General features: G+C 42.0%; 7 protein-coding genes across 9 annotated transcripts; 3 read left to right on the top strand and 4 right to left on the bottom strand.

The window, feature by feature from the left end:
• Nucleotides 1-104: 104 nt before the first annotated feature.
• On the bottom strand, nucleotides 105-3,893 carry zbtb33 (zinc finger and BTB domain containing 33). The gene is made up of 2 exons (XM_069170738.1): nucleotides 3,583-3,893; nucleotides 105-2,539 (listed from the first exon to the last, which is right to left on the bottom strand). The coding sequence occupies exon 2, from the start codon at nucleotides 2,535-2,537 to the stop codon at nucleotides 630-632; it is 1,908 nt and encodes a 635-aa protein (XP_069026839.1). The 5' UTR covers nucleotides 2,538-2,539; nucleotides 3,583-3,893; the 3' UTR covers nucleotides 105-629.
• A 1,400-nt stretch (nucleotides 3,894-5,293) lies between these two features.
• Nucleotides 5,294-8,637, top strand: nkap (NFKB activating protein). 2 transcript variants are annotated; one of them, XM_069171423.1, is made up of 8 exons: nucleotides 5,294-5,885; nucleotides 6,333-6,413; nucleotides 6,559-6,623; nucleotides 6,711-6,806; nucleotides 6,894-6,933; nucleotides 7,007-7,198; nucleotides 7,828-7,977; nucleotides 8,169-8,637. In XM_069171423.1, exons 1-8 carry the CDS (start codon nucleotides 5,443-5,445, stop codon nucleotides 8,341-8,343), a joined length of 1,242 nt encoding a protein of 413 aa, XP_069027524.1. In that variant the 5' UTR covers nucleotides 5,294-5,442; the 3' UTR covers nucleotides 8,344-8,637. The 2 variants fall into 2 exon arrangements, with proteins under 2 accessions (XP_069027524.1, XP_069027523.1); XM_069171422.1 differs by having other exon boundaries at nucleotides 6,708-6,806.
• An 832-nt stretch (nucleotides 8,638-9,469) lies between these two features.
• ndufa1 (NADH:ubiquinone oxidoreductase subunit A1) lies at nucleotides 9,470-11,376 on the bottom strand. Its single transcript, XM_069170862.1, has 3 exons — nucleotides 11,165-11,376; nucleotides 10,972-11,061; nucleotides 9,470-9,632 (listed from the first exon to the last, which is right to left on the bottom strand). The coding sequence occupies exons 1-3, from the start codon at nucleotides 11,264-11,266 to the stop codon at nucleotides 9,612-9,614; spliced, it is 213 nt and encodes a 70-aa protein (XP_069026963.1). The 5' UTR covers nucleotides 11,267-11,376; the 3' UTR covers nucleotides 9,470-9,611.
• A 1,889-nt stretch (nucleotides 11,377-13,265) lies between these two features.
• On the top strand, nucleotides 13,266-16,764 carry upf3b (UPF3B regulator of nonsense mediated mRNA decay). The gene is made up of 10 exons (XM_069171333.1): nucleotides 13,266-13,534; nucleotides 13,749-13,855; nucleotides 13,948-14,054; nucleotides 14,157-14,255; nucleotides 14,493-14,603; nucleotides 14,716-14,759; nucleotides 14,844-15,032; nucleotides 15,124-15,281; nucleotides 15,365-15,683; nucleotides 15,771-16,764. Exons 1-10 carry the CDS (start codon nucleotides 13,424-13,426, stop codon nucleotides 15,906-15,908), a joined length of 1,383 nt encoding a protein of 460 aa, XP_069027434.1. The 5' UTR covers nucleotides 13,266-13,423; the 3' UTR covers nucleotides 15,909-16,764.
• Nucleotides 16,765-17,314: 550 nt separating this feature from the next.
• On the top strand, nucleotides 17,315-19,730 carry rpl39 (ribosomal protein L39). The gene is made up of 3 exons (XM_069171529.1): nucleotides 17,315-17,403; nucleotides 17,710-17,813; nucleotides 19,514-19,730. Exons 1-3 carry the CDS (start codon nucleotides 17,401-17,403, stop codon nucleotides 19,560-19,562), a joined length of 156 nt encoding a protein of 51 aa, XP_069027630.1. The 5' UTR covers nucleotides 17,315-17,400; the 3' UTR covers nucleotides 19,563-19,730.
• A 215-nt stretch (nucleotides 19,731-19,945) lies between these two features.
• Nucleotides 19,946-21,799, bottom strand: sowahd (sosondowah ankyrin repeat domain family d). The gene has a single exon (XM_069171528.1). It carries the CDS (start codon nucleotides 21,678-21,680, stop codon nucleotides 20,706-20,708), a length of 975 nt encoding a protein of 324 aa, XP_069027629.1. The 5' UTR covers nucleotides 21,681-21,799; the 3' UTR covers nucleotides 19,946-20,705.
• A 527-nt stretch (nucleotides 21,800-22,326) lies between these two features.
• Nucleotides 22,327-25,614, bottom strand: pttg1 (PTTG1 regulator of sister chromatid separation, securin). 2 transcript variants are annotated; one of them, XM_069171295.1, is made up of 6 exons: nucleotides 25,365-25,614; nucleotides 24,267-24,359; nucleotides 24,009-24,139; nucleotides 23,819-23,900; nucleotides 23,469-23,630; nucleotides 22,327-22,472 (listed from the first exon to the last, which is right to left on the bottom strand). In XM_069171295.1, exons 2-6 carry the CDS (start codon nucleotides 24,352-24,354, stop codon nucleotides 22,387-22,389), a joined length of 549 nt encoding a protein of 182 aa, XP_069027396.1. In that variant the 5' UTR covers nucleotides 24,355-24,359; nucleotides 25,365-25,614; the 3' UTR covers nucleotides 22,327-22,386. The 2 variants fall into 2 exon arrangements, with proteins under 2 accessions (XP_069027396.1, XP_069027397.1); XM_069171296.1 differs by having other exon boundaries at nucleotides 25,392-25,614.
• Nucleotides 25,615-26,097: the final 483 nt, after the last annotated feature.

Here is a 26,097-nt window from a genome sequence, read left to right as displayed (position 1 = left end):
AATCTGGGCATGAAAGAGCAATGACTTCATACCGTGAAAATGACATGATTTCCTGCCTTTTCATTGCAGCTGCTGAGTTATACCTTAAACAACCCCCCCCCCCCCCCGCCCCCACTCCACTTTTGTTTTTCCGGGGCACCTTATAATTTCATATGTGGAATTATAATCATTATTAGGAAGTTTTCATGATTCTGGTGCACGTGAAACACTTCTATGTCTGTTTTTGCTCATGTTTTTATCATTTTATCCAATGATATAAAAGATCAAGGCTATTAGAAAAGCAGAGTAACACGAGCGAAGGAACGGTCACATTACACATCCAGCCTGAAACTATTCGCTCCTTCAACTTCAATTAAAGCCGCCCGACTTGACTCGTGGTAGTTTGCTGTGACCTGCTGGCAGATTCACAGTTGAGAGCCTTCAAAAATTAGTCTAGAGGGCATCATCATCATCGTCGTCACTGTTACTACAGACAGCCAAGTTCATTGAGCTGGAAGTCTAACGTGACCGTATCTTAAGCTGACACCATCAAGAATTACACAAACAAATTGTTGACGCGGAACCAAAGCGAAAAAAAAACAGGAGGGGCACCTAAAAGGCACAGATAAACAAGGAGGAGCACGTGTTGCTCAGTACGTCTCTGGAATAACAAAGTCAAACTCTTTGGCTGCCTGTGCAGGAGTGTTCATGGTCGACCCCGGTTGGGCGCTGGTCTCAGGCGGCATGTGAGCGTCGGGTTCGACGAAGATGTCGTCCCAGTTCAGCATCCTGCTCTGGGTGGAGGAGTGGACGGCTTCTCCGACGGTGGTTATGTGATGCACGCTGCCGTCCTCGGATATGACGGGGACGCCGGGCCCGTCGGTAATCCACGAGTACGACTTCATCTGCACCGTTTTACACGGCAGCAGACGGTACAGGTTGTTGTCGGCGTCGTCTTTCTCTTTCCTGCCGCTGGGATCCTGATTGTGGGCTTGCTTGCAGTGAGTGGAGAGCAGCTGGTAGTTTATGAACATTTGATTGCACAACAAGCACTGGTACCGCCGCTCGCCCGTGTGGTGGATTTCGTGTTTAGTTCTGTACTCGGCCAGAGCAAAGACCTTGTTGCAGTAGCGGCACGGGTACTTCTTTTCCCACGAGTGCGTGTTGAAGTGGCGGCGGAGGCTCGGCAGACACACGTAGGGCCGCTTGCAGACGATGCACACGAAGAAAGTCTTCCCGTCCATGATGAGCTCGTAGTGATCCTCCAGCTCCGTCTTGGTCTTCTTCTTGTTTGGTCCGGCCTTGGGTGACACGGGTGTTTTATCGAAGGGTTTCAGAGGCGTTGCCATCAAAGCTCTCTTCCCTTTGCTGGCTTTGGAGCCTCCTTCGCCCGGATCTTCCTTCACTGGGACAATGTCGTAAGTATTTTCTCCAATATTGGCGTAAACTTTACAGCCTGATGAAATGGAATCGATTTCGGTGGCCGTGTTGAGAGTCACTGTCTTTTTTGCTGCCATAGCAGGTTTGGGAATGTTACTTTGAATTGCTGATCTTTCAGACAAATCAAGGAGCCTTATTTTGGAATCCCCTGCTTGAGCTGAAGTGGAAACTTGCTTCTTGTGGACTCCCATGATGTCGCTGTTTTCAGAGGACTGAGAGGCACTCGATGGCTCCGGGGTTAAACTGCTCGGCCTGGCTGGTGTCGTGGGAGCACTTCCTGAGGAAACTCTTGCAGGGGAAGACGAGTTGTTGGAGTTGTTGGAGTTGTTGGAGTTGGAGTTGTTGGAGCTGCTGTCCGGACTGCGCAGAGGGCTGCTGTTCGGCAAACTGGGGTCGGGAACACTGACACTGGGAGGCTTTGTTTTAACGGGGGTGGTGGCCTTTTCTCCCTCCTTTGCAACGGCTTGATTTGTTTCTTCATTTTGGTTTGATGTGACATTTTCTGAATCAGCTTTATCCACATCAGTGACCTCACCAGAGTTGGCTTTCTCAGTGCCTGCTTTGGTTTGACCGTCCGTATGCGAGACAAACATAACATCACTGTCCGAGTCGTCCTCGGTACCTGCAGGTTTGTTTGTCTGATTGAACTCCTCCGCGGATATGGAGAAGGACTCCGTGATGATCGGCATCATCTCTGTGGCCGTGTCGCTTTTGTTTCCCGTCTCCTTCGACAAACCAGGCAGACCCTTCACTTGCGACAACGGTGAACCCAAGTTTGCAATGAACTTCACTCCCAGTATTTGTCCCGCACTTATGAGCTCCTCGAGCATGTCGGAACGGACACGGATGATCTTGGAGCTGTAGACGTAGTTGAGAATCTGCTCAAAGACTTCTGGCCTGATGAAGTTCAACTCGATCACTTGTCCGGCGACGCTGAAGAGCTGGTGGAAGTACGTGCTGGAGGCAGACAGGATGGTTTTGTGAGCTCGAAATTTCCTGTCCTGTATGATAATGGTGACGTCGCAAAACAACCCATGACTTCGCTGGTCATTCATGGACTTCAGCACAGCTGCCGAATACTGTGTGTCGGTCGCAGATATCAGCTTTAGGCTCGGCATGTCTGCAGAAAGAGAAAACAAAAAAAGGACAAGTGAATACCGCAGTTCTGAATCGACGGGGGCAAACGCTCGAATGGATTACGGCACCGTGCAAAAAAAAAAAACATCGCGCAGGTGCTTGAACAAATCCTTTCGCCAAAGAGTTGGCTGAAGTTCAGTTTTGGACAGCCAATTATCACAGATAAGGCAGCAGGACAAGAATACCTGGACCTCCCACAGGGTTTGTTACAGGAAGTTTTAGTCTCAAACACCTCTGACTTGTTACATACTCTCACTTTCCAGTGTTATTATCTGGCTATAACCTTTGCGGTATCATACTTTCAGTAAACCTTACATCCACGACAGTTGTGGGTTGTTGGTTGTTTTTTTCAGGAAAACTGTCTTGACGGTGTTGATTCAAGTCTGTGATCATTCAGGCTGCAGCTCGAGGTGCTGTTGAAATGTAATTCCGTCATACTGAGACAGCAATAATGTTTACTATCACCGAGTGACAAATTAAACGAGAACAATACCAATAAAACGGCCTCGCCGGTTGCCAAGTTGATCAAAACAGTTTCATCAATAAACTTCATTTGCTCGTTCACTAAACCCTGACTGTACCCGATACATTTACCACTATTAAGGCGCAATTACAAATTCATTGGACAATTAACTTCAAGCTCAGCAGTGAGAAGATGAATGAAAATACCAAGGTTTGTACAAAAAAAAAAAAAAAAAAGACGTTTCCTTAGCTGGCGCCAGCTACAAGGTTAGTTGAACGAGGAAACCGGCTTGAAACTTCAGATTCACGTGAAATTGCATTTTTAACGGAGAAAGCATCTGCTTCGACAAACCTATTCGTATTTTTTATTTTTTTATTTGAACGCAATATTCACCCGCTGATGTTAGCTTGCTAACAAAAGGTAACGCGATCTTAAAGGGGGCGGCGCGGCCTACGGGGTTAGCATCTGGTTAGCATCGTTAGCTGCTACTACAATGAAAGGTTTCCGATCTCTCGCAGCAGCGTGTGGAAAATAACAGCTTTTTTCTTTTTTTTTTTTTTTACCTGCAACCGCGGTGCTTTCGCCAGGACCGGTGCCGCCTCCGGTGTTAATTAACTTTGCGCTGGCTATAAACAATGGCTAACGAGAGCAGCTGATCTTCACCGCTTCCCGTTTAAACCTCATCGGCCGCAAGGAGTCGCCGTCGTGGAGGATTTAACAAAACGTCAAAAAAATCTACACTAGGTAGCGTTAAAAAGACATTTTACAAAACAGGCCGACTCCACACACACGCACCTTTAAAAAAAAAAAAAAAAAATAACGGTGAAACCGTGTCTGGATGTTATTTGAGCAGAAAAGTGTTTACTTTTTCCACACCGGGTTTCAGTCGGGATAACTTCCGGTTCATCCGGCTCACCTTCAAAATAAAAGTGCAAAGCGACTTTACGTTATTGCATTTAGCTGACGCTTTTATTATTTTTTTTTTATCCAAAACGACTTACAATAAGTGCATTTCAACCGTGGGGGTAATATAAGCTCAGAAACATTGAATGATTTATTTAATTACCAGTGGAGCTCTGGATAGGCTCAGGTTCATGTACATACTAAACTTCTCCGCGTGTTTGGCATTATAATGCCGCTTCACGTTATATTCCTTGAATAAAAACTTTCTGTCTGCAGATGAGGCACGTGGCAGTCTTATTCAACTCCGTTAAAAAAAAAAAAGTACTCTTTAGCCAGTTTCTCCTCAGTCGGTTTGTTCACGGGCTGCACTTTTATTTTCATTGTAACTGTATAATTGGATATATTGGTTTACCGAGCTGCTCTTTGTCGTTACAAAACCACTTCAGCCACTTTAAAGTAAGAGCCAGTGCTGCTGCACAGCATCCAAAACTAATTTACTTTGTATGGTTGATGGTCAAATCCCCATAATCCAATTTTTTTTTTTTTGAAGTTCCCGGTAGTGACATTTGTTTCCCAGGATGACGAAGGCATGCCCCGCCCTAGTCTGCCGCTGATTGGCCCACCCTAATTATAACGAGCCAATCGAGGCAGAGTACGCCGGTTCACGCCTTTGCCGTCCTAGGAAAAGATTTAAAGAAGTGTTGAGCATTTAAATGCAACCGGACTTTGTGCTTTTACATCCACAACATAAACACTTTTAGTTACAGAGCTTACCAGTAACACACAGCTAAAGTCAACCACTGTGCCAAGAGGTTAATAATAACACTGTCCACTTTAAAATTATAGAATTTGTTTTCATTGTTATTTTGATACGAATGAAATTTATATTTCTTTCTTATCTTTTGCCCCTTAGTCTGTTCTGTTCTTTTTGCATTTGGTTGCAGTTTGTTTTTGCATCGTCAGATAATACTGTATGTTTATATAGTATTGAATCAGCAACTCTTTAAACATGCTTTTGTAAGTGCTTCATAGGCATAACAACTGAAACAAATGTACAAAGGGGTTACAATAGAAATTCTGCAATTAAAAAAATAAAATAAAATAGAAAAAAAATATTAATACAAACCGATCAAAAATAAATCACATTTTAAATGTAATTAAAAGGTCAGCAGCTGTCACAGCCAGTATCAACTATAGTTTAAATAATACTTTTAAAGCTACATGATACTGAAGAATATTTTTAAGATCTTATTGTTCTCACTAGTTTTCTGGATTTTTTTTATTTTTTTAACAATTTTGACAAATTTATATTATAAGTGGAAGCGGAACGATGTGTGGTATGTTAGGAGGAGCACCGGTGTCTATTTGGGGACGGACGCATCAGCACCTCCGGTTATTGGACGCTTGCTGAACGAAAAGAAACCTGATAGCGACATCTTGTTATTCTCCCTTTAGACATTATATTTGATTTCCTATCTCGGTCCTGTCGTTTCGTTTTAAGTCTACAGCGATCAGAGGCCATGCCTCTGGCGGATAGGTCGAGCTCGGACAGTGGCGGGGAGCCTCGGAGTCCTCGGGCCCGGAGACCTCGGACCCGCTCCCGCAGCCGCAGCCGCCACCGCACCGGCAGCCGTGAACGGAGTCTGTCCCCGGACAGCTTCGGGCCCAAACTCCCGAAGCCGCGCAACAGGGAGAGAGAACGCGAGGAGCGCGAGAGTCGGTTCCGAGAGGCGAGGACTATCAGACGGATCCGCATAGGAAGCCCCCGTCGCAGCCGCTCCCGGTCCAGGGAGCGGCACAACAACAACAACAACAACGGCGGCGGCGGCGGCAACAACAACCACAACAACTGGTCCGAGCAGCGGGACGCTCCTGGAAAACACGGCAGCTTCAGAGATGATTATTATTACGAGCAGCAGAGGGACGACGCTCAGAGACAGAGACAGGAGGCGTTTATTGCCAGGTAGGAAAGTCCTCCGTCGAGAAGAAACTTGTGAGAGAGAGACACAGGAGTTCATCCTTAAAAACAAGATGAGTGTCACAGTCAGGGCCGGGAGATGAAATCAAGATCGAAATATTAATAGATATTTTTTTGACATCGATATGTATTATATCAGTGTAAATTAAATGTGTATGTATATAGGATATTAACAATGAATGAGGGGCCAAATTGCAGTTTAGCAAATGTAGCTGAGGCAGTTTATAAAATAGTCGATATAGTTTCATCAAAGTCCTTGTATGTTCAAAGAGAGAAAACAATGTTCTCCGTTTATATTTTGTGTGTAATTTTTCTTTCTAAGAATCGGTAAGATTCTCAGATGGAAGCCGTCGCGCTAATCTCAATGATGTTTGTTATATTCGACCTGTAAGACGGTTAAACGACGGGGATTTGTCTGTCTTTCTGTTCCAGGCGCCTGCAGGAGAGGGAGAGGATCGGGGAGCTCGGTTGTCCCGAAGTTTGGGGATATTCACCCAGAGTGAAAGAACCAGAGTAAGTCAAGATCCCCCCCCCCCCCCCCCTTCACAATGACATTTTATTTGCATGTTCTTGTTTTTGGAGAAGCGTCAGACGTTTTTCTCTGTGTTTGTTCGGTCGCGGAGAGCTTTCATTCCAGTCTGTCTTTTCTCGCCGTCAGCTCTGATGAATTCACACCCGTTGAAGAAGATGAGAAAAACAGCAGCTCAGAATCGAGCTCCGAAGGTACGCAGCGTTTGAACACCTACATTACAGTGACGCTGTGTGTCAGTTTGAATTTATTAAAGCAAACCTGTCCGTGATTAACAGAAGACAGGAAGAAGAAAAAGAAGAAGAAGAAGAAGAAGTCCAAGAAGAAAAAGAACAAGAAGCACTCGGAGGAAAGTGAGCTGGAGTCGGATTCAGAAGGTGAGACGGTTCTGATTTATTTAAAGTCATTTATGGAAACGCTTATCAAAGCTTTGTCAGCTGAACTCTCACGCTTGGTTCTTTCAGAAGAAATAAAGAAGAAGAAGAAGAAAAAGAAGAGCAAAAAGTAGGTCCTGTTGTGCAGGTACGTGCCAGCGTCGTTCACACGGAGATGTTTTAACCAACACGTTTCTGAACAGGTCGAAGAAGTCCAAGAAGAAGAAGGCGAAGAAGAGCCGTAAGGAGTCCAGCAACTCCAGCAGCGAAGAGTCGGAGGAGGAAGAGGAGGATCTCAGCGGAGTGATGTGGGTGGAGAAGTCCTGCATGGACGAAGACATGGTCGGCCCCGAAGCACCGCTCACTCAACAGTCGCAGGACGACCGACCTCTGGAGTGAGTCTCTTCATCGCTCGCATTTCTTTTTGCATTATGTTCACGTGACTCTGCCCGAGAACTTTCACAGTAAAAGCTCTCTGTTCACAGGGATGTTAGAAAAACTTGATTTTTTTTTTTTTTTTTTCCTGAAGTTAAAAGGTTACAGGAATCTTTTTATATATTTGTGCTGTTTCTGTTGTCAGATTATTACACCACAACACAAAACATGCAGAGAAAATAAGTGACCATGTCGGTATCAGCCAGTTAAAAACAAAATAAGATAATTTGGTATAAAAATCAAGTGCTACAGTTTAAATAATTGAACATTTTTCATGACTGTTTGATCGTTTTAGTCATTTTCTCAAGCAAAAAAAACCAAAACATCGAAGAATGAATTTGTTCCAGCTCCTCAAATGTAACAACAACAAAAAAACATCCTTAATGAAAAGGAATTTTCTTGCTTTTATTTGACTCTTTTTAGATCAAACTGCTGATTGATTGATTGATTGATTGATAACAAGAATATTTGTTTCGTTGCAGCTGAAGACGGTTTCTTTTCCACTGTGGCTTGTTTTTTTTCTACGCCTGTGTCTCATGACGTGAACGCAGCCACTTGTCTTGATGAGATCCTCTTTGTCTTCCTCCAGTTTTGGTCACGCACTGTTGCCGGGTGAAGGCGCTGCGATGGCGGAGTACGTGAAAGCCGGCAAACGTATCCCGAGAAGAGGAGAGATCGGTCTCACCAGCGACGAGATAGCCAACTTTGAGAAGTCTGGTTACGTGATGAGCGGCAGCAGGTACGCGATGTTTATCACAGTCAACTTCCTTAAATGGAGGATGATGGGAATTTTTTTTTTTCCCGTTGCACCGAAGTGAAGACAAGTCGACATATTACGAGTGTAAAGATTCTATAATAACAATATATCTACAAAGTGTATTGCGTTTTAAAAATGCAACTTTTGACACGTCTTCAAACGTCCCCGTGCAGACATCGTCGTATGGAGGCCGTGCGTCTGAGAAAGGAAAACCAGATCTACAGCGCGGATGAAAAGAGAGCTCTGGCGTCGTTCAACCAGGAGGAGAGGAGGAAGAGGGAGAGCAAGATCCTGTCCAGCTTCAGGGAGATGGTGTACAGGAAAACCAAAGGCAAGGAGGAGAAGTGAGCGTCACGTCTCCGCAAAGTTTTCCCTTCGCTCGTCCTCTCTGTTGGACACGTTTTTATTTTCCGTCTGTCGACTTGAGACGTAACGTTTTCTTTCTGTAAGAATACCCCACATTCAGTTTCCACGCCGTGAAGGGAATTTAATGGGAAACAAACATGTCTGAAATGTATTCCGTTGTATTATGGTATTCTCCATCTGTTTTAATCACTGGGACTAATTTTTCATTCTTTATTTCCTCTTGTAAATTTCTGAGAATACTCCCGAACACAACGGTAAATAAAAAATTTTTTACTATCAAGTCCTTCTGTCATTTTCATTTCTGTCTGTACTTTGGAGGAATTTTACTAAAGACAATGTCAATGTAAGGTAAATGTTTCCAGTTATTTGTTTGTAAAAAGGCAAAGATGAGAGAAACATCCGAAAAACTTCAAATTTAACTGTGGCATATATTTTATTTTCTGCTTTCCTGTTTAGTCTATGATAACAGGACCTCTCACATTTAGCTTTCAACCTGCTGGAGGTGTTAAAACTCCATTTCAGGACCACTGAAGCCAAGAATATTTTTGTAATATTACATTTTGATTGACCATTGACCCACAAACTAATCAGTTCAGCCTTAAGTACAAATTAATGTTTGTGCCAAATTTGAAGAAAGTTTCTGAAGATCACAATTATTGACCAGAAAATGTGCCTTCGTCAAAGCATAAAAATTATTTTCATCATCAATATGTAATATTTTAAAGGAATCAATTATAAGTCTGTTAAATGCTCATCGCACCTTCAAATGTCGTTTTGTCATAGAAATACCTCGACGCCGTAGACGAGCAGCAAATCCTCCGATTTTAGAGAAAGTATTTTTCTGACGTGTCACTTCAACTTAATAGTTAATCCTGTATTGATTTTCTAGTGATCATCTAATTAATGAACTGATTAATTCATAACATTTCAACTGTACATTTAAGATGTATCACAGCTCCAGAATGACAGTGTCTGGTCTCTCAGCAGATACTGTGATATTCATACAGTTCTGTCGAACACCACACACACACACACACACACACACTCTCTCTCTCTCTCTCTCTCTCTCTCATCTGTTGCTGGTAGAAATCAACAGAAGGAGCCTGAACAGATTTCCAGTATGGAGCAGTTTAATTAAGAACAACTGCCTGAAAAGACTGGGAAAAAAACAAACAACTGAATGTTAAATATAATCTTTCAATGTACAGCAAAGAACTTTCTTCTCGTCTGGTCCTCCGTATTCTTCCTCATCAGTGGATGTTCTCAAGTCCCTGGTGAGAAAATAGAAAAGATCATCAGATCACAGTTTTTATTCATCAGCGGTCTGCAAGACAACAGATGTTCTTACTTCCACGTAGCTTTCGATTTCAGATCAGTTGACTTTTGTACCAAAATCATCTGTTAACACACGACTGACACCTCCAACCTCCCCTGTTGGATCTGCTATAAATTACACCTTTAGCATCTTTATTAGGTTTCATTAATTCTGGTGACCAAAGTGTAATTTCTAGCAGTCTTCTGTCCTCCACCAAACTCAGCACAGTTCTCATTAACCACAATAAGTGTGCAAAGTTCTGCTCTTCCTGTGTGGTAATTAGGCTGAGAGCATGTTTTTATTTACAAAATGTATATGCTATTGTACGCTTTGCAAAAAAAGAGTCTTTAGGGAGACATTTTATTTTACATTTGATGGTGTGTGAAGGCCAATTTACACGTCCACTGTTCAGTGTACATTGTTCAGCACATGCGGTTCCATTAATTATACAATTTTAGGTACACGTCGGCCCGCTATGTGTACATGGCCGGGAAAAGAATGAATTGGCGTTCACTGAACCTACGAAGGCCGCAAACGTGAAAGGCCCTCTCTGACGCCAGTGTTTGGTTTGTCCCCTCTGGGCTACAGTAGAAACATGGCCTAGTGTGGAGGACAGGCTCCCTACGGAAATACAAAGAGCTCAATGCAAGGTAACACAATGATTCCTATATTTAGGTGATTATACAAAAATGTAAACATCATTTTAAAAATTACATTTTATTTCTGCCAATAGAACCACTTAAATCCTATATACCGGTCTTTTAAAAAATGACAGGCTCTAATCTGATTGTTCAGTAATGGGTCATAGTCCAACTATTAGTTCTTTGCTAACTTTGACAGGATATTAAATAAATACAGATATCTTACACTTGATATCGTTGAAGTGCATCAGCATGTCTCACAAATACAACACTGTTCACAGACAAATTAAGGATCTCACCATTACACGAGACATTTTCAAATATCTTTTGCTCCATGAAGTGATATCCTGACTCTGAATGAACTAAAAAGGTGTTTGTTTTTTTTAAATTATTATTATTTATTTATCCAAAGCAAACATCTTTACAGTTGTTTTTCAAAAATGTGTCGACGATACCATGTCTATTGTCTGCTTTTTAAATATCTACTGTATGGGTTGTTGTTTTTTTAGAAACTGACGGCAGTACAAACGGGGAAATGTATTTAAATCCTGCAAAACCACTGGATTTCTTTGGAGAATGTGCACAAGTAACATTATTATTATTATTATTATTATTATTATTATGGACACATGGAGACGCGTCAATGAGACTCACCTTGGAGTCAAAGTGGCGTCCCGTTTCCGACACTCGCCTGTCTCTCTCCAACAGATACCACTGCCACGGAATCCGAGCGACCCTCTTCTCCTGCGGGGAGGACAGGACGGGACACTTTAATTAAGCTGTTTAAATTAAAGCAGGAAAACACGCTTTACTCGTGAGCACGGCGAGTACGCAGCGTCGCGCTCACCTTTCCTCCGTTGGTGAGCTTGTGGATCTGTGCGGTGGCGATGCCGGGGAGGATCAGACACACGGTCATAATGCCGAGACCCGGCAGGATTTCATACCACATGATGATGACAAGGAGCAACTCTTGAGGCCACCGCAGACAGTTTATTTTTGCGAGGAAGCCAACAAAATGTCGACCGTCCTGACGACCTACGTTCCACCTACCGGAAAAAGGAAGACACTTCCGGTGCATCTTTTTCAAAATAAAAGCGCCAAACCTTAATAGAACTGACTGGCAAAGAGCGGGATATTATCAAGGGGTCAGATTATTACACATACGAAATTGATGGGATTTTATTTCTAACTAGATACTGTAATTCATTTTTTTTTTTTTTTTTTTTTTTTGAAAGATAACATGTGCAGTCAAACAAAGCAATGTCAGACATTTTTGCATTTTTGGAGACTTTATCATATTCAAAAACTCATGAAAGTTGGTGCACACATCTAGGCCCGCACAGGTTTTATGCATGGTTCGCATGGTTTCCTCAATAAACCAGACTATTCACGGGTAAGCCATATGGTACACGGAGGGCAATTCCCTCTAAGGTTAAGCCACACGGGTTTGGGTTTGTACATGCATTCATACTAGTACCAAACCAAAGGTGAACAACAATACAAAACTCAAACAAAAATTTTAAAAAATAGCCCAAAAGAGACTTCTTTTTTTTCCCCACATTTCGGACAACACAGTGGTGCACTGGTTAAAGCAGTTGCCTCACAGTGAGAAGTAACTTGAGGCATGCATGTCAATTCAAAAAAAGGTCATACTCCCAAAAATGATAAAAAAAAAAAAAAAAAGTCATCCAAAATATCCAAAGTATGTTGTCCAAAATATTCAAAAAAGTCATAATATAGTATGTCGTCCAAAAAGTGTCCCAAAATGTATTTTTGTATATAGTATATAGTATAGCCGTGCGATGCAGCCAAGTTTGATGTTTCGCCGTGACACAGGAAGTTGAAGTTTAAGGTCCAACGATGCTCCAAACTTCACGAAACTTTGCACATGCACCAACTTTCATGAGTTTTTGAAGATGTTGAAGCCGCCAAGTTCTTTAAAGTAGAATAAGGAGCGAGATCGAGAAAAAAAAATTTAAACTGCAAGCAGGAATATGCAGAAGACAAGCAGACATATTATGAGTATAAAAATTTGTGCTGCACGTCGGGGAGCCGGCGGCCCTGATCTGCTGGATCCCTGACGTGCAGCGTGCGAGGGCCATCATATCACTGCTTGCAGTTTTAATTGAATCGGTTATTTATCTGAACACTTGATTAACTGTGATTAAGTATTTTTTCCAACTTTATTTGTAACATACAGGAAAAAAAAAGAACAAATAACTCAGTGCTGTACGATGTGAATACATTTTCTTTCTTAGCAGAATCACAACTCAAAATATGATGTGAATAATAACCACTTATATTGAGAGAGTTATAACAAGATCGTTTTTCAATATTGAAGAAAAGGGGGGCATTAAAATAACAGTGCATTGCACAATGGAGAGGATTGGGTAAAAAGGCACAATATATAGGAATAGTGTTTTGTCATAATGATGATATTATTGACAAAAAATTCAACATGCTTGCTTTGCAAGATTGCATGAAAAATAGAAGGAGCCAAAATCTATATGTAACCTATATTAATCTAGATATTTGCCAATTGTGCAAAGATTTCCACAAGTCTTTAACTGTGTCACAAATATGTGCCCAATTGTTCAATGTATAAGTGAACGCATCTATCAATAAATTAAATATTTTTCTGATGAATCCATTTGTTTTCCACGTTTTATTTACACTTTGAAAATGCATTTTATGTTTCATAAAAATGTACTTTTAAGACGATTGGAACTTGTGGCCTTTTATTTTGAAGGGGAAAAGCGGAAGCTCTATTTTGCCGATTTGTAAAGCGATTATTTTGTTATTGCACAAACTAACGAACAAAAAAAACAAAAAAATCCTTTCAGTTGGGACACTCAGAGGAAACAAATACAAATAAAATATATTTTATGTAAGAAATCAAATTGACGCTGCCCCGTTGTGTCTGTAGCGCCCCCGTCAGGCGGGAAGACTAAACTGCAGGTCCAACCGTCAAAGAGGAAGTTACGGTTAGTTCGTCTGCTACGAGCCAGTGCTAACTTGCTAAAAAAAAAAAATAAAAAAAAAAAAAGTAAACAAGTCTGCTGGATGAGATGAGATTCAATTGCGGCTCACAGTATACTTTTCAACCATGAAGGAAGACAAAGAAAACACTCGACCGAAGGAGAAAAAGCTGGAGATAAACTGTGAAGATGGAGAAAAGACGGAGAAGTCGAAGGAAAAGAAGGAGGCCATGACAAAGGTAAAGCCTGCTAGCTGCGGGAGCTAATGTTGCTATCACCGTCGGGTTATGCGTATCGACAGTTTTATTAAACAGCAGCATGTTTTTTTTAACTAGTTGTGTTTTGTCAGACGCAACATGTGTAGTGTAGTGTTGTCAGTTTCCTGCTTCCCCCCCCCCCCCCCCCAGTCTGATTGTCCTCCTCTGTTTTAAATTGTCGTCTTTCGCTTCCTAGATTGTGATCAGACGATTACCACCAAGTCTGACTAAGGAGGAGCTGGAGGAGCAGCTGCAGCCTCTCCCAGAGGTGGACTACCTGGAGTTTTTCTCCAATGACACCAGGTGAAGTGACCTGGAGCCTGCTGTTATTACCTCCTAAACATTTTTTTTTTTTTTTTTTTTTTTTTAATCTGACTGATGTTTTGTCCTCGCAGCATGTACCCTCACCTCTTCGCAAGGGCTTACATCAATTTCAAGAACCAAGACGACATAGTCCTCTTCAGAGACCGATTTGATGGATATGTATTCATTGACAACAGAGGTGTGACAAATATTAAGTCGAAGTTAAACGTACACGTTGAAGGGATCTCCCGGAAAGGATCTGGAGCTTCATGCTTGTCTGCGTACGGTTTTCCTTGAACAGGTCAGGAGTATCCTGCCATTGTGGAGTTTGCACCTTTTCAAAAGACTGCCAAGAAGAGGAGTAAGAAAAAGGATGCAAAGTGTGGAACGATTGCTGAAGGTAAATATAATCACTTCTTCCACAGTGCAACTTTGATAGAAGAGTGAGATTTGATGGTGGTTCAGTTTATGGTGGATACAACTTTCCTTGTGTTTTCTCAGTTAATATCAAAAGAAAACTGTCCATAAGGCGATAGGTTGATCTGAAAATGCTCTTTTAGTTTAAAAATACTTAGATACAGAGAAGCAGTCTCACCAGAATCAGCTAACATGTCTGTATCTTATGTATTTCTTTCAGATCCTGATTACAAGAAGTTCCTTGAGTATTACAACGGAGACGATGAGAAGTTCACTTCCACGCCTGAAACCCTGCTGGAAGAGCTTGAGGCCAAATCAAAGGAACTCGTAGGTATGTTAGAAGTCCCTTAAATTATGGAGGTGCTTTTTAAATATCTCTGTATATGTTTTATAAAAGACACAGTGCAGGAGGCTGGATTTAAACATCTTTTTCTTTCTTTAAGCGAAAAAAACAACTCCTCTGCTGGACTTCCTGAAGAACAAACAGGTGAATTAGTACTGTATGTAGGTATCGTATGTTAATTTGCACGATGAAGGCCGACCTCACACATCCTGTTTTAATGCCGTTCAGAGAATCCGTGAGGAAAAGAAAGAGGAGAGAAGGAGGAGGGAACTCGAGCGCAAGCGACTGCGTGACGAGGAGCGTCGTAAGTGGAGGGAAGAGGAGAGGAGGAAGCGCAAAGAGGCAGAGAAGATGAAAAGACTTGAGAAACCACTGGATAAAGACAAGGACCAAGTTAAAGAAGAACCAAAAATTAAGGTGCGTGTGTGTCTCAGTGGAGCAAAGCAGTTTAAAACGGCGTGATTTCCAATATCTCATTTTGAATCTGTCTTTGTTTTCTGTCACATAGCTCCTGAAGAAACCAGACAGAGGCGACGATGCTGATTCTGAGAAACCCAAGGAAAAGCCCAAGAAACCAGAGAAACCAAATAAAGAGGACAGATCCGCGGGGAACGCTGATCATAAGAGGCGTCTGAACATTGAGAACAAGGAGGATCGAGGAAGGAAGTCAGTTACTTCTGTCTTTTCTCCGCAGTCACCCTTCTCACTTTGAGCAGAATTCTTAAACAGGACTTGTGTTTCACAATCAGAGGCGACGAAGACGGGCGGAAGGAGTTCAGGGAGCGCGACGCGGATCGAGACAGAGACCGCGAACGAGAGCGGGAGAAGGAGCGGCGGCAGAGAGAGAAGGATCGCATCAGGCGGCAGGACGAGGACCGGCGGAGGAGGAGAGAGCGGAAGGATGGAGAGAACTCGTGCAGGAAGCGGGAGGAGGAGGTCAAAAAAGAGAGAGCCTTGGAGAAGAGGGGCGAAAACATGGGGGACTCGTCTCACTCGGAGAGGCCAGAGAAATCTGCCAAAGACAACAAAAAGGAAGACAGCAGTAAAAGAGAGCGGCTACGTAACAAGGTAATGACTCTTGGCTCTGAAATCATCTGGTTATTTCTTACAGTTCTGTATTAGTGTGTGTGTGACGGGACTGTTCCTTTGCATCAGGACCGGCCTGCTATTCAGCTGTATCAGCCAGGGGCCAGGAGCCGCAACAGAGTCCCCGGAGGAGGAACCGAGTCCAACTCTGCCGACAGGAAACCAGATACCGAGACCAAGAAAGTGGCAGAGAAAGGAGACGACTGAGCACATTTCCACCCAACGGTGTTTTAAGTTTGGTGGGGAGAGAGGAGACAGGCCTGTGAGGCTCAGAGCAGCAGGGTGGTGTCTCGGGGGCCACTTGCATCCAGCCCTCCCCGTCTCAGAGGCAGATGTGTTGATGTGGAGCCTCTTTGGTGCCTGAACGTGACACTCTTTAGTTTTATTTTTTTAGGAGAGGTAACAGTAACTTTTGGAAAGAGTTTGGCTGTAGGGCACGTTAGGTGAAGCCAAAGCTCTGTTGGACCACGTGAACTCAAAGTGACCTTACTTCTCTGACAGAGAAAAGTTGTACAAACTGCAAACATTCAGGTCTTAGTTTCTAAATCACACTCTGCAGGTATAAAATAAATTCACTTATCACTCAATATGTATCTATTTGCCAAGCTCTACATTTCCTTTCTTGAACATGTGTTTTGTCGTAGCTTCACCATTTTAAGTTTGAAGTGGACACATGCAGGTGACGTCTCACTCTGCCGGGGGAGCTCAGCAGTATGTGTAGAAACTTGTTACGGTCTGTCGCTCTAAAATATCTGTGCAACATCTACCAAAGGACATAATTCATAATTACCCGGTCTGGTTTGTTTATCCATATATACAGTGACAGGAGAAATAGCCATTTCTTACAAGACTGCCATGTGACAGCCTGCATGCAGACTTGAGGTACAAAAGTCAAATGATTGGAGTGATCAACCTGTGGCCTTCTCCCCTTTTCTAATTTGAACCTCCTGTTAGACATTCATCTGTGATGCACTAAACTGAACGCAGCATGAAAACAAATCACTGCAGGTGATGCTAACACAGTAAACACTTCTGTTTGGAAATAAAAGTGACCTTCGAAAAAGTGCTGGTGTCTTTATTGCTCTTTTATGAAACCTTGATGATGATGATGTTTTTGTTGTTGTTGTTTTTTTTTTTGGGGGGGGGGGTAGTTTAGTGACTATAAACATTCAAAATCAAACCAAGAAAACAAAAAGGTATTAAGTTTACTTATAGAAGGCTATGAAACCAGCTATTCTTTGCATTTTAAGAAACGGATACCTGTGAAGTTGGAGCATTTGTGTTTAAAAAAAAAAGTTCATCACCTACCAAATTCTTGCCAATTAATTTTTTATGTCAATCGCCATATTTAACGAATAGCCTTTTACAGATTTAGAGTGCTGGTGGTTTACGGGTGCTTGAGAAAATATTAAAACAGCAGTGCACCGTGGGGTGAATGGGAGCCCTGTGAAAAACGTATGATTAAGTAATAAATTCACATGAATGAAATAAATCAATTCGATTTATTTAAAAAAAAAAAAAAAATCTTTTAAGGGTCTTACGGTGAAGTGAATGCGTCTAATAAACAACTGCCCACTTGGTGTCGCTGTTTGCAAAACGGAGAACCTGTTTCGTGGACGCTGATTGGTTAAAGGTCCTGACGTCACGTCCTTCTTTCTCTTCGACCATCGTCAAGGTGGGGGAAAGGACTGTGGACAAAATGGTAAATATAAAATCTTTAAACATCCACGTCAGAACGGCACAAAAACCCGCTTTGGTACATTTATTGACGAATACATATCTTAATAGTCCATCAAAAGTCTGTATGTTGTGTAAACTACTGAAATACGAGCATATTAAATCGGTTCAGCAATGCGAGCCGGTACGCTCTGTAGTGCTGCGCACGTTAGCTTGAAGCTTCCCTCCTAAGTGTTAGCAACATGCTTGTTTACTTCAGCTTTGCAGACACGTTGTGTTTGGTATTGACACGGTGCTAACGGGGTACTTTTATTTTATTTTATTTTTCCAGTCGTCCCACAAGACTTTCAGGATCAAGCGCTTCCTCGCGAAGAAGCAGAAACAGAACAGGCCCATTCCTCAGTGGATCCGGATGAAAACCGGCAACAAGATCAGGTGAGTTCATCACGAGTCGCATTTTTGTTTTTATACATTCATATAAAGTGCACGGAAGATGATAAAAGTCGATGTAACTCGCTCCTATTTGCATTTCTTTGCTCAAGTCACTCGTCTTAAAGTGCTGGCTCAAACAATACGTTGCAGCTTTATTGCCGATTTTTAAATTTTCAGACGTAATCAGTAGGATGCACACAAGACTCTGGGTTTGATGGCTAATTTAGAAACGGACTGCATTAATCATCCCAATAGATTTGACCAGTTCAAATGTCTTGTCTGTGTTGAATACGATTGGCTTGCCAGCAGCTGTCTGAAGTCCTGTTTATTACTTTTCAAGTCAGGTCACTTTTGAACACAAGCTGTGAAAGCAAAATAGAGATCGCTTACACACAGGGAGGATCAGCCAGACAGGAAGTTGGAAAAGAGTATTCAGTCCATTTTTTTTTTTTTCAAAATAAAACGCCGTCGTGCATCACATCACTAAATAAATGCCCAAGGCGCTCTGAAATAGTTACAAAATACTCCCCTAAATTCTGCAAACTTCTGCGATGACACCTGAAAAGCACCACATAATTTCAACAGCGACGCTTTAATGTGCGGTCGAGATGAAGGTTCCTTTTTAAAGGTGTTGAGGCCGTCTGAATCTTGCGAGTTGCGTGTCTTGTTTTGTTGGCTTCAGATTGTCCTGCATTTTATCGTTGAGCTCTCGACGTTATCATCATCAGCGCAGAGATGTCTTGACTGGCTGACTTAACGCAGGGAGGAAGTGGGAAATCTTAATTTCATGTAAAGCAGGTCTGCAATTGCAGCACTTCCTTGCATTGGAGTGCTGTCATTAACCCTGCTGAGAGTATGTTTCTGCTGTGGAGCTCGTACTCCTGCTCGCCGCGCTGGTGATGAAGGACGCTCTGTAGCCGAACACCGCAGCCGGATACGCCGCGTTTTCCTGAATGACCAATCGTTATCAGCGTTGTTTGTTTAATCGCTGGGTCCCAGGCGAGTCCCAACGGTTGCTGCAGTAGCGTTCAAACTGGCCTTTTAAAGTGGAATGGAAAACTTTTTAATTCGATAAATCGCCACCAATCCTATTAATGACTCAAATGAAATGTTTTATTACCTCCGGTATTGATCGGTTGGAGTCCCTGAAACTAGAGCAGCGTCGCCAGAATTTGCACGCTTTCAAATGAACCCTTGAATGCGGTCGTAATTATAATGTTTTCTTGTTTGAACGTGTTGGCTGGTGCTGTTAGTATCAAGTTTGTTGTACTACTAAGTCAGTCTTTACGTTTACAATTAAATAAATAAGACGACTGTTTTTTTTGTTTTTTTTTTACAAAACTCAGGAGAAATGATCAGAATGTCTTTCTAGGAAATCTGGAAAATCAGGAAATTTGTACACCTCGGTAGTAAGAGATGCTCCACAACATTTTTATTTTCAATAAAATACGTGTCAAAATGGCTGCTGTGAAAAAGGTCAATTTATTTACATAACTTCATAGTTTCCAGTTGAAACATCAGTACAATGAGAACACATTTTAATCTGTTTTACTAGGACGGTCATCTGTTTGTTAATTAGAGAAGACACATTTTCAGAATCAGATCACCTCGCTTTGACAGTTTTTGTGTTTTTCCATCATGTGAATCTCACTTCTTTTTTTTTTTTCACTGACTTGCTGTATTGTATTTCTGTTTCATTTCAGGTACAATTCCAAGAGGAGACACTGGAGGAGGACCAAGCTCGGCCTGTAAGCACGAGGGTCTGTGGATCCCAGTTTCCCTCCATCCTAACATCTGCCAGGACCTCCAGCTGCTGGGCCTGAGGGAGGGAGCCATGTTATCTGGAGCAGCAGTCGTTTTGTACAGATACTCTGGTTATGCTCATGTTTGACAATAAAAGATCTGAGATCAAACTTGAAATGCTGCTGTGCGCTCTTTTGTTTTGTTCCTCAAACTGTGTCTCAACAGTCCATTTCCAGGCTGAGTGTTTTGCAAGGCAAACCAAACATGAGATGAGGAGGGGCCGTGCTGACGCAGCTCGGCAGACAGAGAAGAACCGACTGAAGAGTTTTGAGCTTGTGACCACACGGCAAACACTTCTCAATTACTGTTTCATGGAAGATTGTATTTATTTCTAGTCTGGCTTGAATTTAAATTCTGGCTTTGTTACCTATGCCAAAAAAATGCAAGACTATTCAAGAAGCCTAAAGATAAACAATGAAATGTTTACTTAAAGTGCTCGAACTGGGGAAAGGAAAGTTGCCACGTGAGCAATTACTAATATTTAAGTTGACACGAGCAGAAATGTGCCGAGCTATACCAGAAAAATAGACGGCAGCGTTTTTGTAGGTTTGCTGACACTGCAAAAATTATTTACACAAGTGTCGGTAGTTCATTTTATAAAGTACTACAATGAAAGCACTATATTAAAAGGCACTAGCAATGTACTTGGTGACCCCAACCTCAGTTTGGGAGGACATGAACAGTTCTCCCTCATGATTGTGCTGTTTGAAGGAGCGTTGGAAGCTGGGAAGGGTTAAAGTAATGAGCATTTGACAAGAAAACGTTCGTGGAAAAAATGTGTGATCCCTTTTAATCTTCATCTTACTGAACTGTGTGTGCCTGAGTAAATCCTATAAACAAGAGCTTCTAGTAGAAATGAGCCTGTTTAAAAGATATTTACCAGGAATTGGTGCCTACAACTTGGACGAATGCTGCTTGCCCTAGTTTCATTAATTTGATTTAAATAGGAAAATAAGACATCCTCGCTGCACTGTCAGACATCTTTTACTTGTTTTGAGGACTGAAATCACAAGAAAAACTGACCTGGTGAGAACATGACTTATTGCAGAAATAATTAGTGCCCATATTTGAAGACTTTTGTGAAACAACCACTCAGGTTTTGCTTCCATGAAACGAAAAGGAGGTCAGCAGCTTTCTGAAAGACCCAAATCCCCAGCTGCTCCCCCTCGTAGTCCGGTCAAAATCGTTCACTTCTGTCTTTCCACCATCGACCTCGTCACATGCGCCCAAGTTCATTGCGCTATCACAGTTGTTGTTGCCATTCTTGTTGCCATTTTGCGCACATCCGCCGCTGTGCTCATCATCCCAGGTCCCCAGCAGCTCCTTCATCTCCGGAGGGGCGTCTCCCTTCAGATACTGCCAGGCTCTCTTTCCGTTGTAGTCCATGGCATCGACGTTGGCACTGAAAGCTCCGACCAGCAGCTTGATGACCATAAACTGGCTGTGCATGCTGGCGACGTGCAGCGGGGTGAGCCCGCCGCTGCCCCGCACGTTTACGTTCACAGGGATGCCCGCACTGTCTGCGTACCGCAAAAGTTTGAGCAAGGTCTCGTCCTGTCCCCTCTTGGCCAGCCAGTGCAGGACTGAGTATCCGCTGATGAAATCCCTCCTGGTTAAAAGATACGGGTCCTCGGAGATGAACTCCAGTATGGTGTCATAGTTTCCCTCCACCGCTAACAGCATCCACGCGTGCTCCATAGGGGACAAAGCCCAGTCTGCGTCCTGCTGAGAGGACACGCTGTAGGTCTGCGAGGACAGCACGCTGCTCAACCCGCTGTGTGACGGGTTACTCAAAAGCAACTCCTTCAGGTATTTTTTACGCATAGCCGGTGTGAGCGACGCTCTCTCCGGAGCCTCTTTCTGAAGTCCTCCCGGCGCTGAGCCGTCACCGACCTCTTGCTGTCTCTGCAGCCTCGACCTACGCTCGTAGGCACTGGGCATGACCTGCGTGCCATATCTCGCCGGTCGCTCCACAACGGTGCCCTGTCTGGACGTCCTGCTGCCGTGGGCGTCGGCATTGCTGACAGCTGGTTCAGATCCAGCATATTCTGATCTGCTCTCGTACATGCTGCTCGGCTTCCTCTGCAACAGACCTCAGGGATACTTCCCTTTATTTAGACAACACCCCGAATATAATCTGCCCAAATATAAACCAGGAACCATTTCCCTCCGCTCTGCTCGAATCGTTCTGTCATGGAAAAAAAACAAAAACCATCCCATTAAACATACTAAGTGCAATACCCTTATTTTGCAAGCACGTTTAGAGGCATATTAAATTAATTCCTGTCCCACAACCCCTAAATATTACTAGTTGTTCACCGTTTTGTCAGACTGTCGACACGCCAATGTTACTCACCTGTTCTGTATCCAAATCGCACGTCGACTTGCGCTTAGAAGCGCATACACGCTTCAGTTGCTCCGATCAGCGTTTCAGTCCACGTGAAGCGTCACGGGCGAATTGATGAGAGCACGGATTGATTTTTCTATTAAAAGGATGTATCCCACATACCGAGTTACAGATTCAAGCAGACACTCATGAGTGTTCTGCAAGAGGAACTGAAACAAAGTTCACTCTTATCTCAAAATCAATGGCCAGAAGCCCTCATGTGACTACTGATGGACTAAAAGCAGGAAGTAATACAGTATATATGCTTCCCTGGTGCTTTCACAGCCTGTCAATGATCAAGTGGTGCCAAATAGATGAGACAGCAGATGAACAGCTAAAACAACTTTATTAAAAAGAAATAAAAGGTACGTCAAAGAAAAACATGTATTAATAGTCAGTAACAGATTCTGGAGGAAGCTCAACGGTCAGCTCATCAAGTGTTTGGAGGAATGCGTCCAGCTCCGAACGGTAATCTGAAAAGAGGAGATACAGTAAAGTTAATGATACCTGTGGTTAATGATACTGGTAGCTTTCAACCAGTGCACCAGACTCAAAGGCTACAATTACAGTTGCTAGACATTAGTCATGTCTGATGAGGGCTGCATGCCATTTTGAAATCAGTCTTAATTTGCAAATTTGGCCATGATTCACATCATGATAATATTCAACTCAGAATGACTATTCCACAAAACTGTTCTGGTTATTTCCCCCATTTGCAGTTAGAATTTGTTCCTATGTTTTAATATACAGTGGTGATAATGCTGAACAAAGTTTCAGAGGTTGTGATTTCAGAATTTATAAAATATTGTGGGATCAGTAATCTGAAACAGTGAAGATTTAGACAGCTGGATTATTCGTAGTAAATCAGGAGTTCATTTCTGGAAAGATCAAGTTGCTGTTGAATTGAACTTAATGAACTTTAATGTAGTAAGAAACAATCCACCAGCTTTGTAACTGGGTGGCAGCAGATATCCCAAAATATGAAGTACAAAACCCCTAAACCCAGTGCATTATAGGTAAGGTGACCACCTAAAGTCTAAATCTACAAATCTACCCATTCACAGTTCAACAATATGATGATACATACCAATATAAATGTGAAACAGAGTACCTTTAATATCTGATGGAATTTGTCATCGTAGAAAATTGGAATGTAAATCTGTGGATACGGTTTTAGGTCTACACTGGATTTTTTTTTTTTTACCACTTTTATTTTATGTGATGAAGTATGTGGATTTCTTTATTTAATTGGATTAATTATCCTACTCCGATGATCCCATTTGGTTATCATGTTTCGATAGATTATTCTAGAAATGTAACATGTTGTGCAATGAAGTTGCATATGTGATCGGTTTTAATCCATACCAGCTACCTCAATACTTCATTGTATAAACAAACTGACACTTAAAAATGCATTTTTCAGTCTTTAACCATATTTGTGATTGCAGCCCTGATCGGGAACTTGATACCTGAACGTTTTGGGATCTTCACAGGTGAAAGATCTGGGAATGGATCAAGATTTTCCTGCTCGTCTTCACACAGCTGTGGAGCTGGTGGGAAACAGACCAGTCCAGGTAGAGCCAAGCCGCTGAGAGGAATCAAGTCTTCAGGTATGCTGTACTTTTCAAACTCTGGAAAAAGGATATCAAAGTTGCGCCTTAAAAACATGAGGCAAAACACTGAAAAAACAAAAACAAACTAAACGTGATTCTATAAACTTTGCCTTAAAACCCACTAAAAAGGTTTGGTTGAACCTGAAGGATAAAAAACAACAACAACAAAAAAACCCAGAACTGTTACAACTGAAGATATGAGTTACCTAGAGGATCATAAGGGATGAACTTCTCAATTTCTGGATATTCCTCCACTTTGGCTTGAGATGCATGTTTGACTTTGGTTTCCTGGAACAAAACACAGCCTTAGTTCACATATAATTTGAGTTACAGAGCAAATGGGTCCCATAAGAGCCTGATATTACATTTAAAACTCCATTATGTTATTATTCCAACCTGTGGCTTTAGTAGTTTCTTCTCTTGTGTATTGACAGCAGGGGTTGAGATTTTTTTGTTGACAGTACCAAAAGCTTTACGACCAGATGGCAGAGGGGTTTTGGCAGTCATAGGAGAACCTAGGAGTTTCTCTGGTGGGGGAATTAAAAAAAAAAAAAAAAAAAAAAAAAAGGTTAATGTGGACTTCCTCACAGACAGAGAGGAATTTGGTGTTGGAAGAAAAACAATAGTTGAGCACAAAAGTTGACATTTCCCAACCTGGAGCAGACTGAAGCCGCTGTCGCATCTTCAGTGTTGGTGCATGAAGAAAAGCATTTTCACGGTCTGCAAAGATTATGTTGGCCATTGTATCTGAAAACACATGCTGATATTAGCTTCTGCAACACATTGCAATCAGTCACCATGGAAGAAACACTTCTGCGCCAGACACATTACAGCAAGGAGAGCGATGGTATCAACAGGCGTAATAGCTCTATTCCTTCTACATTCGTCAGTGCACCCAAGCCACCATAAATAGTTTTAGGTCTGAAACTGTTAGTTCAATTATTCAAACAGAACTACCTATTTATTTATTTTTTTTATAATCACTTCATTGCTTCAAGTAGAAATGTGAAATATTCAGTGTTTTAGCTTTTCTTTGTCATATGGCAGGAGATTGAATAACTTTGTTTGTACTGTTAAAACAAGCACGATCAGTTTTGTCAATTGCTGTTGAATGCAGCCTGTAATGTTTTCGTGAAAGTCAAGTCTCGACCTCGGAAATAATTTGGCAATTTAACCAACTCTTTCTTTTTACAGATACGGTAATAATATTGCTAAAAAATTAAAAAAAAAAAAAAAAGATATAAAATTGCACATTTTTAATTGCAAAAACACAATTTTCTTAAGGGAGGACCCCTCAAGCCCCCCCCATCAAATACATGCACATATTGCATGAACATAAGGGAAATCCTTATGTTCATGCAAGATGAATCAGCCTAAGATACTACACATTTAAGTAACAGCAAGGACCACTGCCACTGATGGCCGACCTGGTCCTCCTGTAAATACCACCAGGATGATCTTCAGGGTTGCTCAAACCTCTCGGGATTAATCAAACTTTTTAGAGACCACTGATCTGTGACGACATGGTATACGTCACAGAACCAGTTTCGCAAAAGTTCGTTCAAATTAGCTCCCATATAATTTTTTTTTTTAACCATAACTTGACCGTTGACCAGGTCATGTTAATCTTTTTTTTTGGGGTGTAATTTTACTGTTTTATAATTATACCGATTCAAAAGTTTACCAAACACGAATTAGCTATAAGAAGCTATCTAGCTTTGGTGTTCGACGGATATAGTATAATAAACTTACTGGTATTTAGCAGTGACTTTGACACACCGGTAATGTTGATGTTAACTCAGGTCGGTTGCGTTAAACGCCGCCGGTTGCTCCGTTTTCTCCGACAAGAAAGTTGTTTTGGTATAAAAATCTGATGCAGCGAGCGCGGCTCCTTTTTAAATCCGCTGCCTTCATCCTATTGGTCCCCGCAGCACATATGACTTCAATGGGCGTCTCCCACATATTTATATCAATAATCACGTAATCATTTACAATACTTACAACTGAAACTTAGGTAATTAAAAAAACAAAAACAAAAACAAAAAGTAATTCGAGCTTTTTGTTTTATAAATTTACTCCCTGTAGTTTATTTACGGTTATAAGTATATTTCCCTTTAATTAACGTAGTCATCCCTACTTCCTCTATTAAAAAAATCGTATGTGTACGTTTATGATCGCACCTCGTTTTAAAAACAAGTCATATTAAAACGGATGTCTGTCACCTTCAGAGCTTTAATTCCCGTGATTTTGCTATTTGCTGTTGATTAATCTCCGTTTGTAAAACGTTCACTGACTGCAGTTCACTGTTATTACCACCGGACGGAACCATGTGGACGCCCGGTGGGAGGGGTGATGGTGGGGTGGGGGTAACTCAGAGGGTAGCGGTCACTTAATCGCGTTGATCTGGAGGAAAATATCCAAATCACACGATTCCGTATGTCTGGTGTTTGCCGTTTTCAAAACTAAGAAACGTCCGGTGTGAGTA

The sequence above is a fragment of the Embiotoca jacksoni genome, unplaced genomic scaffold, assembly GCF_022577435.1.
Source record: "Embiotoca jacksoni isolate LCO1_2020_lvr unplaced genomic scaffold, fEmbJac1.0.p SCAF_5, whole genome shotgun sequence".
NCBI lineage: Eukaryota > Metazoa > Chordata > Actinopteri > Embiotocidae > Embiotoca > Embiotoca jacksoni.
This window is presented reverse-complemented; position numbering and strand designations above follow the sequence as displayed.

Excerpts from the sequence above, each read along its gene's own strand:
- zbtb33 (XM_069170738.1), bottom strand. The coding sequence starts at position 2,537 with ATGCCGAGCCTAAAGCTGATATCTGCGACCGACACACAGTATTCGGCA.
- rpl39 (XM_069171529.1), top strand. Across the intron at positions 17,814-19,513 it reads AAAACCGGCAACAAGATCAG|GTACAATTCCAAGAGGAGAC; the intron begins GTGAGTTCATCA and ends GTTTCATTTCAG.
- sowahd (XM_069171528.1), bottom strand. The coding sequence starts at position 21,680 with ATGTACGAGAGCAGATCAGAATATGCTGGATCTGAACCAGCTGTCAGC.
- pttg1 (XM_069171295.1), bottom strand. The coding sequence starts at position 24,354 with ATGGCCAACATAATCTTTGCAGACCGTGAAAATGCTTTTCTTCATGCA. Across the intron at positions 24,140-24,266 it reads GCGGCTTCAGTCTGCTCCAG|AGAAACTCCTAGGTTCTCCT; the intron begins GTTGGGAAATGT and ends TTCCCCCACCAG. Across the intron at positions 23,901-24,008 it reads AGAAACTACTAAAGCCACAG|GAAACCAAAGTCAAACATGC; the intron begins GTTGGAATAATA and ends GTTTTGTTCCAG.
- ndufa1 (XM_069170862.1), bottom strand. The coding sequence starts at position 11,266 with ATGTGGTATGAAATCCTGCCGGGTCTCGGCATTATGACCGTGTGTCTG. Across the intron at positions 11,062-11,164 it reads AGCTCACCAACGGAGGAAAG|GAGAAGAGGGTCGCTCGGAT; the intron begins GTGAGCGCGACG and ends TCCTCCCCGCAG. Across the intron at positions 9,633-10,971 it reads GACGCCACTTTGACTCCAAG|GGACTTGAGAACATCCACTG; the intron begins GTGAGTCTCATT and ends TTTTCTCACCAG.
- nkap (XM_069171422.1), top strand. The coding sequence starts at position 5,443 with ATGCCTCTGGCGGATAGGTCGAGCTCGGACAGTGGCGGGGAGCCTCGG. Across the intron at positions 6,807-6,893 it reads GCTGGAGTCGGATTCAGAAG|AAGAAATAAAGAAGAAGAAG; the intron begins GTGAGACGGTTC and ends TGGTTCTTTCAG. Across the intron at positions 7,199-7,827 it reads CAGGACGACCGACCTCTGGA|TTTTGGTCACGCACTGTTGC; the intron begins GTGAGTCTCTTC and ends GTCTTCCTCCAG.
- upf3b (XM_069171333.1), top strand. The coding sequence starts at position 13,424 with ATGAAGGAAGACAAAGAAAACACTCGACCGAAGGAGAAAAAGCTGGAG. Across the intron at positions 14,604-14,715 it reads CAAATCAAAGGAACTCGTAG|CGAAAAAAACAACTCCTCTG; the intron begins GTATGTTAGAAG and ends TCTTTCTTTAAG. Across the intron at positions 15,282-15,364 it reads AAGGAGGATCGAGGAAGGAA|AGGCGACGAAGACGGGCGGA; the intron begins GTCAGTTACTTC and ends TTTCACAATCAG.